This window comes from Poromitra crassiceps, assembly GCF_964638095.1.
Source record: "Poromitra crassiceps genome assembly, chromosome: 26".
NCBI classification, from domain to species: Eukaryota; Metazoa; Chordata; class Actinopteri; order Beryciformes; family Melamphaidae; genus Poromitra; species Poromitra crassiceps.
Window position 1 is genome coordinate 77285 of NC_139640.1, and position 15462 is coordinate 92746.

Consider the following 15462-nt stretch of genomic DNA (forward strand, 5'->3'; position numbering starts at 1 on the left):
TGTTGCGAGTGGCTTACCAACATTACAGGGATCAGCTGGGGTGTGTTCAATGATATGTTCTATGTTTTCCAGGTTGAAACTCATGTTTACCCACACGATTCAATGCACCACCGCCGTTTCCGTTTATACAAACATTTCTGCTACATGTGCTACGAGTCGGGACTGAACTAAACCCCATATCCCCCGGCAGTGGGATATGCCGGTGCGGCCCGCCAGTGCAAGACTCAAGGAGCTGGGATGCAGAGGTGGCGATGGTTAAAAGAGGAGATATACAATATTACAGGGTTTCTATCCAGAGTTTTTAGCCGGCTTCTAGTTGGTGATGAGGAAGCAGTGATGAAACGTGGCAGATTAAAGGAGTCGCTATTTACGTATGTGTGAACAATATGGCATCATAACCCTGGACAGTCAAACAGCATGTTTGCCCCCGGACAGTGAGTCTCTGTTCATATGACTTGCCCACAAGAGTTTTCCCAAGCCATTTTTGTGTTTACATCCCTCCTGGCTGCATCGCAGGCTGCTGTCATCAATCAGAATCAGAATCAGAATCAGAATCACTTTTATTGCCCCAGTATGCAAGTTACATACGAGGAATTTGTCTTAGTGTCTGTATGCAGCGTAGCGGTCACATCAATATACAGAGATAAGAAGTAGGAAGATAACTAAAGACAATCGCAAAGTTGCAAGTGCAATCAAATCGAATCAAATTGAGTCTATAATATACAATATATGTACTGTACATGAGTGGTGAAGTGTTCTGTGGATGATAAATATGAATTTACGTTGGATTTACATGAGATTTACAGACTGAGTTAAATAGACGTTAAATAGTCATAAATCATATAAATCAACTCAGTAAACAAGACTAATAAAAATCTGGAGTCATGCGATCCCTAACACACACACACACACACACACACACACACACACACAGAGCCAACAATTTGTAAGAACCTTTGTGAGTATCGTCATAGGATACATTTCATTATGTCTGTACTCGTACTCAATCCGTTTGTCTGTCCAGGGATGCCAAGGCCTGTGTGATCCACGGTACTGACCTGAAGGAACTGTCTCAGGACCAGATGGACGACATCCTAAGGAACCACACAGAGATTGTCTTCGCCAGGACTTCCCCACAACAGAAGCTCATCATCGTAGAGGGTTGCCAGAGACAGGTGGGGACATTTTGTGAACGCTTTTATATGAAATGTCTTGCGGATACGTGTGTAACGAATGACGAACGTGCGAACGAACGTGTGAGTCACGACTCGAGTGCTACCAAGTAGGATGGTTAAACTCATCCCCCAGTATAAAGGCCCATAGACCAGCTGACCTCTCTCGGCATAGTGGTTAGCGCGTGCCAGTTGGAAGCAGGAGGTTGTCGGATCAAATCCCGCACCATGGGTCGCTGCCAGTGCTGTCAACACAATGCAGGTTACACATGCATGTTTGCCATAAATAGGAATTTGATCTCTAATCTGGGCAGTGTGGACACAATACTCTACTGATTTAGTGATACAGCATCTATGCACAAAATTTATATTTATATGCACTATATGAGGATCTGTTTTCTACCACACTACCACCACTCTTATCAGAATCAGAATCACTTTTATTGCCACAGTATGCAAGTTACATACGAGGAATTTGTCTTAGTGTCTGTATGCAGCGTAGCGGTCACATCAATATACAGAGATAAGAAGTAGGTGAAGGTATTGTCACACACCTGAGTGTGCGAAATTTGTTTTCCGCATTTGACCCATCCCCTGGGGGAGGGGTAAGCGGCAGCAGTGCTGCGCTCGGGAATCATATGGTGATCTAACCCCCCAATTCCAACCCTTTGATGCTGAGTGCCAAGCAGGGAGGCAAATGGGTCCCATTTTTATAGTCTTTGGTATGACTCGGCCGGGGATCGAACTCACAACCTCCCAAGTCTCAGGGCTGACACTCAAACCACAAGGCCACTGAGCTGGAACATAACTAATGGCAATCGCAAGGTTACAAGTGCAATCAAATCGAGTCAATATATACAATATGTACATGAGTGGTGAAGTGTTCTGTGGATGATAAATATGAATTTACGCTGGATTTACATGAGATTTACAGACTGAGTTAAATATACGTTAAATAGGCAGTGGATTTACATGAATTTACAGTCGGAGTTAGATAAGAGTTTACATTGAATGTACATGAAATTTACAGGCTAAGTTAAACAGGCATTAATGTGCAGGGAATTTACATCAATTTACCAGTCCCAGTTAGACAGGCATTCAATTAGATACAGTATGAGTTCCAGTTTTATGAGATTTCTATCAATAATTTACTTTTCACTGAACTATTCATCTCTGGGTTTGGCATCGACTGTTACAATAAGCAAGACTATCTTGAAAACGAGAGAACCTGCGTAAATGAAATATGCTTCTAAGTGTTCATGCTATGCGTCACCACTGATATGAGCCCTCTCCTCTCCATCCTTCATTGCCTCTCTCAGGGTGCCATCGTGGCTGTGACAGGGGACGGGGTGAACGACTCTCCTGCGCTGAAAAAGGCCGACATCGGCGTTGCCATGGGAATCTCCGGCTCCGATGTGTCCAAACAGGCCGCCGACATGATCTTGCTGGACGACAACTTTGCCTCCATCGTCACCGGAGTGGAAGAGGGTGAGCAGAGGCAAAGCATAGAACAGGGAGACAGAAATAAATTAACCCATTGATACCTGATGCAGCATTTGCGTGTATATCCCTCATTTGTGTGTGTATCCCTTTAAGGGATACACACACAAATGTAAGGGTCTTAAAGGGATACACACACAAATGCTGCATCAGGTATCAATGGGTTAAAGCAATAAAGAGATTATGATGGGAGAATAAGGAACAATAAATAAAGGCGGAAAGAGGTGGATGGGAAATGAGAAATTGTTAGTGGTAATGCCTTATAGTGTAGAACAGTGGTTCTCAACTGGTCTAGCCACATTTTAATTCATTATTAATTAATTATTATTACATTTTTCATTAAGTCGCCACCCACATTTCGGATTTTTTTTTATACCACTCAAATTTATTTCACACAAAACAGCATGAAGGCATTGTGTATCACTGCACAGTAATACACAATGCCTAACAACAAGTAAAGAAGCATCATAGTACAACAATGTCTAAAGTGCTGGTCAAATGGATAAAAACACAATAAAGCCATAGGCTTGTTTCCATTGTGGTCCATTGACATAAAACATAAAACATAAAACGGCACGAGAAAACATACATGGTCGGGCACAAAGACAGGACATCCTAAATAAAGTGCAAATATACCTCACCTAGACCTGGGCACAAAGACAGGACATCGTAAATAAAGTGCAAATGTACCTCACCTATAAACGAAAGATGAGTTTGCAAGATAGAACATGAGACACATTGCAAATTCATGGCAAGTGCCTTCGTCCACCAAGGCATGGACCTCCCTGACCAAAGGGATCTTAATGCGGAAAATGTGATCCGAGAATTCACGTGGAACTGCTCCCGGCAGCACGTAGAGTAGGACTTTGCACGTGCTGTGCCCGTGACCTACCTTGTTGTCTCGCCGCAGGCCGCCTGATCTTCGACAACTTGAAGAAATCCATCGCCTACACCCTGACCAGCAACATCCCGGAGATCACCCCCTTCCTGTTCTTCATCATGATCAACATCCCGCTGCCTCTGGGGACCATCACCATCCTCTGCATCGACCTGGGAACTGACATGGTGAGTCTCCATCCATCAAACTAGCTTCATCCCCCAAGCCACCAGACTCCTAAACGATAAACACATCTACCCCACCATTATGACCAGCCGCTAAGATAACATGTACAGATTTATTTATGGCCAACCGCAATATATAGACAAAGACTTGTAACTACTAATTAAAGGAACACTCCGCCCATTTTCAACCAGCTTTGTATCATTAGAACATCAGTAGTATATCAGCAAACTGTAAACGGTTTTGAAGTCTGTCATTTAATTTGACAGTTATTGCGTGTTAAAGTGTGGACCGGTGACATCACTGGTCCACACTAACTCAAATTAATAACTCGTTAACTCAAATCAACTCTCAATAACGGTCAAACTAGATGAATGATGAATAGTTTGAGAGTTATTGAGAGTTGATTTGAGTTAATGAGTTATTAATTTGAGTTAGTGTGGACCAGTGATGTCACTGGTCCACACTTTAACACTCAATAACTGTCAAATTAAATGACAGACTTCAAAACAGTTTACAGTTTTCTGATATACTACTGATGTTCTAATGATACAAAGCTGGTTGAAAATGGGCGGAGTGTTCCTTTAACATAAAGATTATTTATGGGCATCCGCAATATACGGCACAGACCCGAAAAGCACCGGAACAGATGACAACAACGATGACAATGTTCTGATGTTAATGTACGACAGGAAACAATGATGATAATGTCGATGATAATGTGAATGACAATGATGACGATGTTGATGACAATGATGATGACGATGTTGATGACGATGACGATGATGACTTGTAACGGAACATAACTCAGCTCAAGCATTTCACCGTGTGTACTTGTACGTCCGTGTGACAATAAACATCTTGTATCTTGTATCTTGCACACTTACACACACTTACGTCGCTGAATTCTGCTCACGCTGATGATATGGCACATCATACAATACTGATATAATATTTAAAGTTCATATTTCTCCCTCTTCTCTTAGGTGCCGGCCATCTCCCTGGCCTATGAAGCAGCTGAAAGCGACATTATGAAGCGTCAGCCCAGAAACCCAGCTAGGGACAAGCTGGTGAATGAGAGGCTGATCAGCATTGCCTACGGACAAATCGGTAGGTGGACTAAAGACGCGGACAAACTGAAGCACACTGTGAATGGTCTTCGCTCCAAATCAAAGTGAAATGAAAGTTACATCCGCATTGCATGAAAGCTATGTTGTGCTTAAATCTACTTTATCCCTCATTATTACTGGTTCATTTGTCACTAAACCACTTGACATTGCAAATGACTAGTAGTTACTAATAGTTATTTCATTAGCAAAGAAAACACAATAAGAGAATCAAGGGCCCTATCTTCCGACAGGCGATATCCCCTATTAGCGCTTGCGCACCTGTTTGCGCGTGCCTTAACGCAGGCGAGATAACAGTCCGCCTTGCGCATTTGTCCAGGTGTTCTGCCGAGTTTTGCACCCCCGCCCGGCAGCAAAAAAAAGCATCCCCACCTCACGGGAGCTACTTGTAATGATTTATACCGAATTGTAACTGTTTAAAAGTGATATAATTGTGTGGGTAGACGTGACCTCCCAGATTTCTAAGTCAAACAGCCCCGAAATATGTTGGGGATGCAATTCTCGGCCGGGATGCGGAAATGTTCACGGCACGTGTCGCAGGCGCAAATTAGAGCTGTGCCAAAATCATCTGCGCCCCCAAATGCCTGAGCAAACGGGATTTGGGCGGTCTTAACTACCAGAATTATTCATGGGTGTGGCCAGGCAATGCTGGGCATTACGTCAATCAAAACCAATCAGATTCCCGTCTCGCAATGGCTGTTTGCGCGAGGCATGCAATATGCTGTAATTCTCTCCATGGGTAATAAAGGGTACTCACTCGTGCGAGGACAGAGAGAGCTTATTGACAGATCGTCTGTGGTGCCAACGACCCGGGTTATGAAGGTAAATAGCCTATATCCATTGTCCAACAGGTTTTCTCAATTCATTTCCCTCTTTGCGATGTGATAAAAGTTTCTCAGTGAGTTATAGTTGATTGCCTCACTGAATTATCTGCTAATACCCAATTTTAGCAGCATAATTTGATGTCCTGGCGTGGCAAGGCTGTGCGTAATGACATATCCAAAAGGGATTTTACTTTGCACTGTGCTGCGCTGCACGCAGATTATGGTGCGCAACCCAGCGCAGCGAGGTATTTGCGCTGTCTCTGCGAGTGACACTGAAGGTCTTTGCACACACAGTCCGATTGTTTTCGTATGCGTGTTTTTTAATCCGTCATCTGTCCCAGCTCGCAAAAATCTATTGACTGATGCGAAAAACGCAGAAAATCGAACCTCGTCCGAAAACTTAAATGACGGACGTAATTGTCGGACTCGGTGTGTCAATGATGATTTCTTCGTGCGTCAATTTCGGACGAAAATACGGACTTGGTGTGCAAAAGCCTTGAGTCAGTTAATAGGCTGCTTCAGCAAGAATGAATGCTTGTTTCTAACTGGGTAGTGGAGAACAAGCTTAAGTTTAATCTTTTGAAAACAAAGAGTATTATGCTGGGTTCTAGATATGCTTTAAAGTCTCTGCCTATACTGTCTCTTTATCTGCGGGGTACTGCTGTTGAACAGGTAAGAGAGGCAAAATTGTTGGGAGTGACTATAGACGAAACTCTATCTTGGTCTACTCACATCAATAATATAGTGTCTAAAATGAGTAGCAGTATTTCTATGATTAAGAGAAGTGCACATTTGCTGACTGATGATACAATTAAACTCGTGATTCAGTCCTTAGTCTTGTCTCGTCTGGACTATTGCCCAGTTGGTCTAGTTGGTCTAGCTCTCAGTCTTAATCCATTTCACTACTGTAAGACTGAGAATATTACTATTTAAATCTTTTCATAACGTTAGGTGGTGCTGTTGGAAGCCTTGCATCAGAGAGCCAATCATGAGTGTTGTGGGCGGGCCTGCTTTCTGGGAGCAGTGACGCTCATGCAGGACCGGTGCTGTCGCGTTTGCGGAGAAACATATGAATCACTTAGAAACAAACATAACCTGTTAATAGGACGTGTTTCATCCGGCCCCGGCGGCTAGAGGTCTTTCCTCCAGCGATAAGCCCGACTCCCGAGGCTACGTTACAGAGCCTGCAGTGCTGATGACTTCACAGTAGCAAGCGGGCCACTTCCGGGTAGGACAAATTATTGTAAAATAAACAACAGGTATAAACTCTCTTTGCAGCACATCAGTGTCTTGCTCTATATTGGAACTATGAAACATTGCATTGCCGCTACCAAATAAAATTCTAATAATAAATGTAGGCGTGTCTGCTACCGGCCGTTCTCGCCGGGCTCTGAACCAGATTTCCTCAAAGCAAAAAACTGTAAAACTACAGCTCACTCAAAACAGCGGCACGTCTTGCTCTCCATTGCTCTGTAAGAAGCAGTGTGGAGGGCATGCATGCAAGACTGAACTGGATGAGGGTGGAGGAGAGACTAGCGTGTAGTTTAAACTTTAATTATATATTTGAAAAACATTTGTATCTTGCGTCAAACTTATTGCTTGTTTTCACAACTAATCTCCAAATATGACAGACATGGCTATGACACCAGACAGGCCACAGGCCTGCGCTTTACTCTACCTCTTCCAAGAATCAACGCACTTAAGAAAACTGTCATGTATAGAGCTGTTTCCCATTGGAATAGGCTACCAACAAATCTTACCAGGATCAACAATAAATATACTTTTAAAAAGAAGCTAAAGGAAGCATTCCCTCGCAAAGATATTGTATTTAGTTGTGTCTGAGTGCAGTGTTTTTGTTTTTTCTATTCCTTTCCAAGTCTCTTGCTCGATTGAATATTCATGTTCATGGAAAATGTTTGCATTCTCCATGAAAATGTGTGCATCATCCATGAAAATGTGTGTGAAAATGTGTGCATTATTAGGGCAGTATGCCCTTGTATGACTACGTTGACGTTTATTATTTAGTTGATCTTACTTTATTTGTATTTCATTTGAACACAATCTTGTGCTTTTAATGTGAACATTGTTCACTGTTTTGTTGTGTGCAGTGTAATACTGCATTATATCCTTTTGTATTTTCTGTATGTTGCAGGGACCCCAGGAAGAATAGTCTGAATAATCAGACTAATGGGGATCCATAATAAACAATAAACAATAAACAATAAACAATAAACAATTATTGCTTAGAAATTAAACAACAAACCAACATTATCTTTGCAACTAGGTGCAATGTTTTGGGGGGAAACCCGGGATTATTGAAATGTGTATCTTCATCGCTCTGTCTTTGCGTTTGTCCGTAGGTATGATCCAGGCTGTAGCAGGCTTCTTTGCCTACTTTGTCATCCTGGCGGAAAACGGTTTCCTGCCCTCGATACTCGTAGGCATCAGGCTCGACTGGGATAGCCGCGCTTGTAACGACCTGGAAGACAGCTACGGGCAGCAATGGGTATGTGTAGTGTGTGTAGTGTATGTAGTGTGTGTGTGTGTGTGTGTAGTGTGTGTAGTGTGTGTTTCCAGGTGTTTCCACCTGTGTCTTCTCCTCTCCCTCTCACCTGTCGTCTCCTCTACCTGCCCTCAGACATACGAGCAGAGGAAGATCGTGGAGTTCACCTGCCACACAGCCTTCTTCGTCAGTATTGTGGTGGTGCAGTGGGCTGATCTGATCATCTGCAAGACCAGGCGTAACTCTGTCTTCCAGCAGGGCATGAGGTGAGTCAAACAGCTGGAGTGTATACTAGGGGTGTCACGATACGATACGATACACGATATTGGGCTCACGATAACGATACGATACGATATTCTAACAATATTTTTTTGCGATCGATTTGTAAGTCGAGGGGGCATCCTCCACGCTAATTTGAGTCATTTCACCATTTTCATCCTCCGTGTCTGTAACGTCCCTCGTCTGCTCAAACAAAGCAATGAAAAGGAGAGCGAGCATGCAATCACATGCAGATCAGTGCCACCATGTTCAGCTTCTTCTTCTCGCGATATGAGATTTCATCTCAACGATACATATTGTCACGTTTTGATATCGCGATATATTGTGGGACGATATATTGTGACATCCCTAGTGTATACTAGTCTCCAGTGTGTACACTAGAGTATGTGTGTACTTAGTGGACTTGTATATTTGTATAAAATGTCCTCTTGATTGCTGGGTTTCCATAACCTCCATCTTAACATTAGGATAGATTACCTTTGTGCCAATAATTGTCAGTTTTTCATTTCTCGTTTCAGCCTATAAATAAATATAATATCCTTATTATAAAGGGGAGCATGTGGGCAATCTCTGTTCTCTCTCTGTTTCAATTTTTGTCCCTTTGATGATGTCATCGGTGATGTCATAAATCACTGATGATGTCATCAGTGATGTCACTTGAACAATTGTGCATTGTGATAAATCAGCGATGTCATAGAGCAGGCGAGGGCCTGCGACGCGCAGTGGTCATCGGTGTTGTCATAAGAGCAAGTCAGCCCCTAAGGCGAGCCTTAGGAATCGACCGCGCGAGAGATGCCCAGTGATCTAAAACCAGGCCCAGAACATAAAGTGTATCTCTATTTCTGTGTCTGCATCCTGCCTGTTTTTAATGTTTGCTGTGTTTTTCCCCCAAATCAGGAACAAGATCTTGATCTTTGGCCTGTTTGAAGAGACGGCCCTGGCTGCCTTCCTGTCCTACTGCCCAGGCATGGACGTGGCACTCAGGATGTTCCCACTAAAGTGAGTGCTAATACCACACACCACGCTTCCTGAGTCGCTCCCATTATCAAAACATCACGTCACGCTTAATCTGTTCACATTTAATCTTTGTCTCTCCTCTCTCGCTCCTAGGCCTAGCTGGTGGTTTTGTGCATTCCCCTATAGTTTTCTCATCTTTGTTTACGATGAACTTCGAAAACTCCTCATCCGCCGGAACCCTGGAGGTGTGTGTCTCTTTCTCTCTCAGTCATGCGGCAAAACTATCACAGTGTGACTCGAAAAAAAACTCATTGAATTAACTTTAATTAATTAATTAATTAACTTTCTCCCCGTTTCTTTCTTTCTTTCTCTCATCGACTCCTGCAGGTTGGGTGGAGAGGGAGACATACTATTGATCGATGGAGAGCATCTTTACTCAACCCTGCTACCCTGTCTTTCACTTAAACCCCCCCCCCCCCCCGTCACTCCATCCCTGCAAAGACGCACCCCCCCCCCCAGATGCCCCGCCCCCTTAAAGACAACAACCGCTTTGAAGCAATTTTCATCACAACTGCCCCAAAGATTAAAAACAGCAAACGCACCTTTACAACTTTCTACACCGCCCCCCCAACCGCCCCCCGTCCTCCCCATCTCCTATGATACTCTTTGCATGTGTTCTCTCAACTGCTGTGTGCATAAACCAATATATCTACCCAACGGCAGCTGCATATTGTGTATGTAGATTTGAATGAGCTAAGATGCAAAGGGAGTGTCTACGCTCTGCAAAAACGGGCCCATCCAGCTCCTCCCCCTTCTCCTCCGCCCCCCGCTCCCCCTCTCTCTTTCTCTATACCTCCATTCTGCCCTCGTTTCAACCCTTTGCTCGCCCTCTCCAATCACACACAGATTATACAGATCCACCAAAGCGAGATCCCACCACCACCGCCGACACACCACCACCCACACCACCACCGACCACCACCACCTCCTCTCGCCTCCGTCTCCTCCTTCCTCTGGGGGACCAGGAGGAGTGGTCATCTTCTTCTTCTCCGTCGTTTCTCGTTGCGTCCATTCTTCCGTTTTCAGCGGCCACAGTGTTGTTGTGTGTTTTTTTAATATATGGGGTAGGGGCTTTTTTCCAATGATTTACTTTTTTTAATTTCTCTGATGGGAGGGGGGGTACGTGAGAGCTGCTTTTCCTCATTTAGGCATAACAAAGCACACCCCATGGCGTCTGTCCAACCCCCCCCCCCCCCCCACCTCGGTCTCTCACACCCCTCCCTCCCCTCCCCTCCTGCCCCGTTTGTCTCTGTTTGTGTGCACTGTTTGTGTGAAACCATTGTCCTTGTTAATAACTACAGTACACCCCCTCCTCCAGTTGGGAAAATACAACTCAATCTTTCTGTGTGTTCTAGGAAAAACTATATAATTCTATACTGAATTTAAATTTAAACAATAAAAAAAACAACACACATTGAAAAATAAAACTGCTCAAGAGAGGCATTCATGAAAAAGAACGTCAACAAATATTGGTGAGATAGGAAAAAAAAGAGCGAGAGGTGTCTCGCTCTTTGCGTTTTTTTTTTTGTTTGGTTTCAATTACTTTTTGCTGGTTTTTTCAGAAGGCCATAATAAAAAATCTCAAAGCAAAAGCAGGGTTTTAGGTTGTGTTTGTGTTTGAGACGTGAGACAGCAAACCGAGGCTTTCAGGTTCCGAGCACCACAGGTGTGCTGGGTATGATGTGGTGCAGTGTGCTGTGAAGTGGTGAGTGGTGACGACCATGTTTCTGGATCTGGTTCAGTCCAGGCCCTGGTCTAAAGGCTAGGTCCAGGCCCAGGTCTTGCATTCTGTGTGAATGTATGTGTTGGAGACCAGTGAAGGGTCAGTGGTCTCAGGCTGGGTCTAACTCAGATGGCTGTAGGGTTGAGATTGAAGAAGAACGGTGACACAACTAGTAGAACATGTGTGTGAAATAAATGAAACCAACACCAATAAAACATCTAGAACATTTAATACAACCTAGATCTGTCTGCGTGTCTTTATGTCTCTGTCCTTGACTCAAAAAGTGGAACTACACTTACTCTTAAGTTTTATATATCACATTCTTTAGTATAATATATCAATGTCCCTTCATCACAATAAATGTAATATGAAAGAAAACAATATTTTTATTTTTATTCAGTTTCACATTTTTCTCCCCACATATATTACACATACAGACAGACAATAGTAATCAAATTCACATACTACATAATTATATTAAGAAGACAAAACTAAACTAAGCAAAACAATAATAAATAAAACAAAACAAAACAGACAAAAAAATAAAATATTAAAATAAAAATAAAATAAAAAACAATTCACATCAACGAGCTAGAAATGATATCAGAGGGTCCCATACCCTCTCAAAATCTTCTGAAAACTTACTTCTTAATTAATATACACATTCATAAAATGCACTTGCCTGTGAGGAAAAATTGTTGATTTCACAATGACTACAGGTTCCACCTGGTACAGTTAGAAATGAAAAGGTAGGAATATGAGGATCGTGCGCCACCTAGTGTTGTGAGTGTGTATGCACTCACACTGCAACTGCACAATGATAAACTGCCATAGGAGGAGGAGTTGGCAGCAGCCCAGTGTAATGCACCAAACCACTAAGTTAATGCATTAGCCTCGTCTAGCATTGACACAGACACGCTTCAACATGGGACACTGTGGACAGGACAGTCTGCTGAAACCAGGATAGGACTTTGAGCTATTCAGAAAACAGCAGTACAGTGATGTGATCAGGAACACAAAAAGCAAGAAAAAGTGACTGGCAGTAGTAATGTCCTTTTTAAAATAAATGGGACTTAATGTCAATAAATAAATAAATGTTATATCGCTGTAAATAGACCGCAACTCTTCATATCTTTCATCTCCAGGGAATAAACGATAATTGCGTTGCGTCTCTCTCCCAAAGTTGTCATCTATTTTAATCAATTAAGCCCTTATTGCCCGCCTAGCGCTGCACAGATGAACAGAAATCACATCATATTCTATAACGAGAGCGGTTAAGGATCGGTTACTCTAATAAGGGGGTCACCTTGCAAATAACCTGTGAAAACTTAGGACATGTGTCCCTTTTGCGTGGGGGAAAATAAAACTTCCTCCTGGCACAACTCCACCGTTATTATTATCCAAAGACAAATGCACACTCTCCCTCTCGTGCACAGACACACACACACACACACAAACACGGTTTCAAACACACACGTGCAGCACACACACTTTCTGTGTCTGACAAACACACACACACACACACACTCCCACCCTCTGACAAACACACACACACACACTCCCACCCTCTCTCTAATTTCCCCTGTGTCTCTGCAGTGAGCAGACTGCAGTGCGACTCTCCTCTCTCTCTCTCTTTGCCACCCTCTGTATAATAGAATATCGATCGCTCGCCTTTGCCGCAGTGTGTAAGCGACTGTGTCTGTGGACGAGTGTGTGTGTGTGTGTGTGTGTGTGTGAGACGGGGGGCCCCTCCAAGGTCATCGCCATGGCAACCTGAGCACGGGGTCCTCTTGCCTGTGCTGTCAAAAGAGCACAGGTCACAGGGGTCACGTGGAGAGAGGGGGGCCGTGGGGGGACACGAGGGGGGTTGGTGAGCAGCACTGCAGTATTTGGTGTGTGTGTGTGTGTGTGTGTGTGAGGGACAGAGAGGAGAGGTTGGACCTGCTGTCTGTTCCACTGGGTATTGAGACGGGGCCCACAGAATAATGAGAAAAGTAAAGAAAAACGGAGTGCTAGTAGGGGACCACTGAGTTCACTCCATCTCCTGCCGCCATGCGCGCACAAACACAAGTGTCAAGTGGAGTTCGTATTGAAAGGCACACAGACGTACTTGAATCAATTAGAGGTGAAACAGAGCAGAGAAGAGAGTTAGCAGAGACGTTATCATGAATACAATGTTTCTCAACTCAGTCCTGTGAGAGCAAAGGAAATTAAAAGACACAAGTGAAAACTAATACATTTCCACCATGGAGATAATAAAGTATACAAATACAGAAAATACAAATGGTAAAATAAATGGCCTGCATTTATATAGCACTTTACAGTCAGTAGGTACATTCACCCATTCACACACCGATGGCGGCAGGTCACCACGCAGGGTGCTGGCACACCATCAGGAGCAATTTGGGGTTCAGTGTCTTGCCCAAGGAGGCAAGGACACTTCGACATGCAGACTGGAGGAGGCGGGAATCGAACCACCGACCTCTTTTATCCAAAGCGATTAGTGGACGACCCACTCTACCTCCTGAGCTACAGCCACCCCAAAGTGCAAAGATGTCATTGATGCACATAATGCTGAGGGAAGACGGTGTGTGTGTGTGTGTGTGTGTGTGTGTGTGTGTGTGTGTGTGTGTGTGAATGTGTGTGTGAATGTGTGTGTGTGTGTGTGTGTGTGTGTGTGTGTGTGTGTGTGTGTGTGTGTGTGTGTATGCGTGTGTGTGGTGTGTGTGTGTGTGTGTGTGTGTGTGTGTGTGTGTGTGTGTGTGTGTGTGAGTGCGTGTGTGTGTGTGTGTGTCGGAGTGTGTGGGGTTGGGGGGGTTTCACTCGCTGCGTTTGCGGGATGAAGCATCTGCCCACAGATGAGAAGAATCTAATGATGCCATTCCTCTTCTGTGGAGATGCGGAGCTCTCTGTGCATCTTATGGCCTCCTCCCCTGAGAAGAACCTGAAGATATCATCCTTCTTCTTAGGAAGCAGGGGCTCGGCACACGTTCTCTCCCCTCTTTACTGCGGCCACAGTTTCTCTGCCTTTGCAGGAAACCACTTCCACAAGTGCTTTTTTCACTCTAGCAGAAGAATCCAACTTCCTTTTCGAAGCTAGGCCAGATCAGACCATGGTGGTGGCCTCCAGCAGCTTGGCAGAGCCCGGACTCCTCACAAAGTTCAGTAAACACAGCCGATCTTTTCTTCTGCCACTGTCTTCTCAGTCAGTGGGATATCTGGCGGAGTGATATCCCACCTCTGCGTGCAGTGTGCGTGCGTTAGCAGCCTCGCAAGCAGACATGTGACCAGCTGTTCAACATTTACTCTCTCTCTCTGTGACATCACTGTGTTGACTCAGACGTGGTGCCGGCAGCAGACAATGTTTCACTGTCCTTGCTGTCCTCCAAAGCTGCTGACTCAAAATGATTTACCAGTTGCTGATTGGTCAACAAAGTCTTTGAGAAATATTCCACCAATTTCTGATTCAGCGACAGACATGGGTAAGTCATGCAGAACAGGGCTCACGGTGTCACTGTGGCTGGCTTGTTGTCTTGGCTCCTGGGTGGTGAGCCAGACTGCTGCTCCTGGGTGAGCCAGACTGTGGCTGGCTTGTTGTCTTGGCTCCTGGGTGAGCCAGACTGCTGCAGGAAACGGTTGACTGAATCCTCTGCCATCGCATATGGCACACACACACACACACACACACACACACACACACACACACACTAAAGGAGTTCATATGGAAGTTTGAAGCGCATATCGCTCAGCCGCCTCCCCTTTCTTGAAGGTCTTAATGATGACCTCACCCATGACATCACCCATGACATCACAGCAGATGTCATGGGTGAGCTCCTGTGATGACAATACATCTTCCATTGCTAGACATCTTCATGAAGCCGATCATCCTGTATCGACACTCTCATTCCGTGTTATTCAGCAAATCTGTAAAACACATCGAGGAGGCGGTGACATTGATCTGAAACTTTTGAAATCTGAATGTTAAATGGATTTTCTATATAAAGACACTACATCCAGATGGACTCAATGAAGAGCTATCACTGTCATGTTTCTTATAATGTTCTCTGTTACTCCCTCTCTCCATAGGGCCTGAGCTCACAGCCACACTACCCTGAATGTGGCTGTCACAGGCTGGTGTCGAACACGTGTGCTTAGCGATGGAGTAGAATCCTCTTCAGTTTATTGCATATTATATTATATTGTTGTGTATGTGTACTATTTGTGAACATGTACATGGGTTCGCTGCATGTATCCCCA

The 15462-nt window shown here is 44.2% G+C and overlaps 1 protein-coding gene across 2 annotated transcripts in view; it reads left to right on the forward strand.

The window, feature by feature from the left end:
* The window catches only part of atp1a3b (ATPase Na+/K+ transporting subunit alpha 3b), a 49611-nt gene extending 38662 nt beyond the window's left edge, over positions 1–10949 (forward strand). For both annotated transcript variants that reach the window (XM_083661318.1, XM_083661319.1), the window contains exons 15-23: positions 1025–1175; positions 2492–2660; positions 3583–3737; positions 4719–4842; positions 8044–8189; positions 8322–8452; positions 9363–9464; positions 9576–9667; positions 9810–10949. In XM_083661318.1, coding sequence (XP_083517444.1) covers positions 1025–1175; positions 2492–2660; positions 3583–3737; positions 4719–4842; positions 8044–8189; positions 8322–8452; positions 9363–9464; positions 9576–9667; positions 9810–9838 — 1099 coding nt within the window. In that variant the 3' untranslated portion in view covers positions 9839–10949. The remainder of the gene's footprint in view (positions 1–1024; positions 1176–2491; positions 2661–3582; positions 3738–4718; positions 4843–8043; positions 8190–8321; positions 8453–9362; positions 9465–9575; positions 9668–9809) is intronic.
* Positions 10950–15462: the final 4513 nt, after the last annotated feature.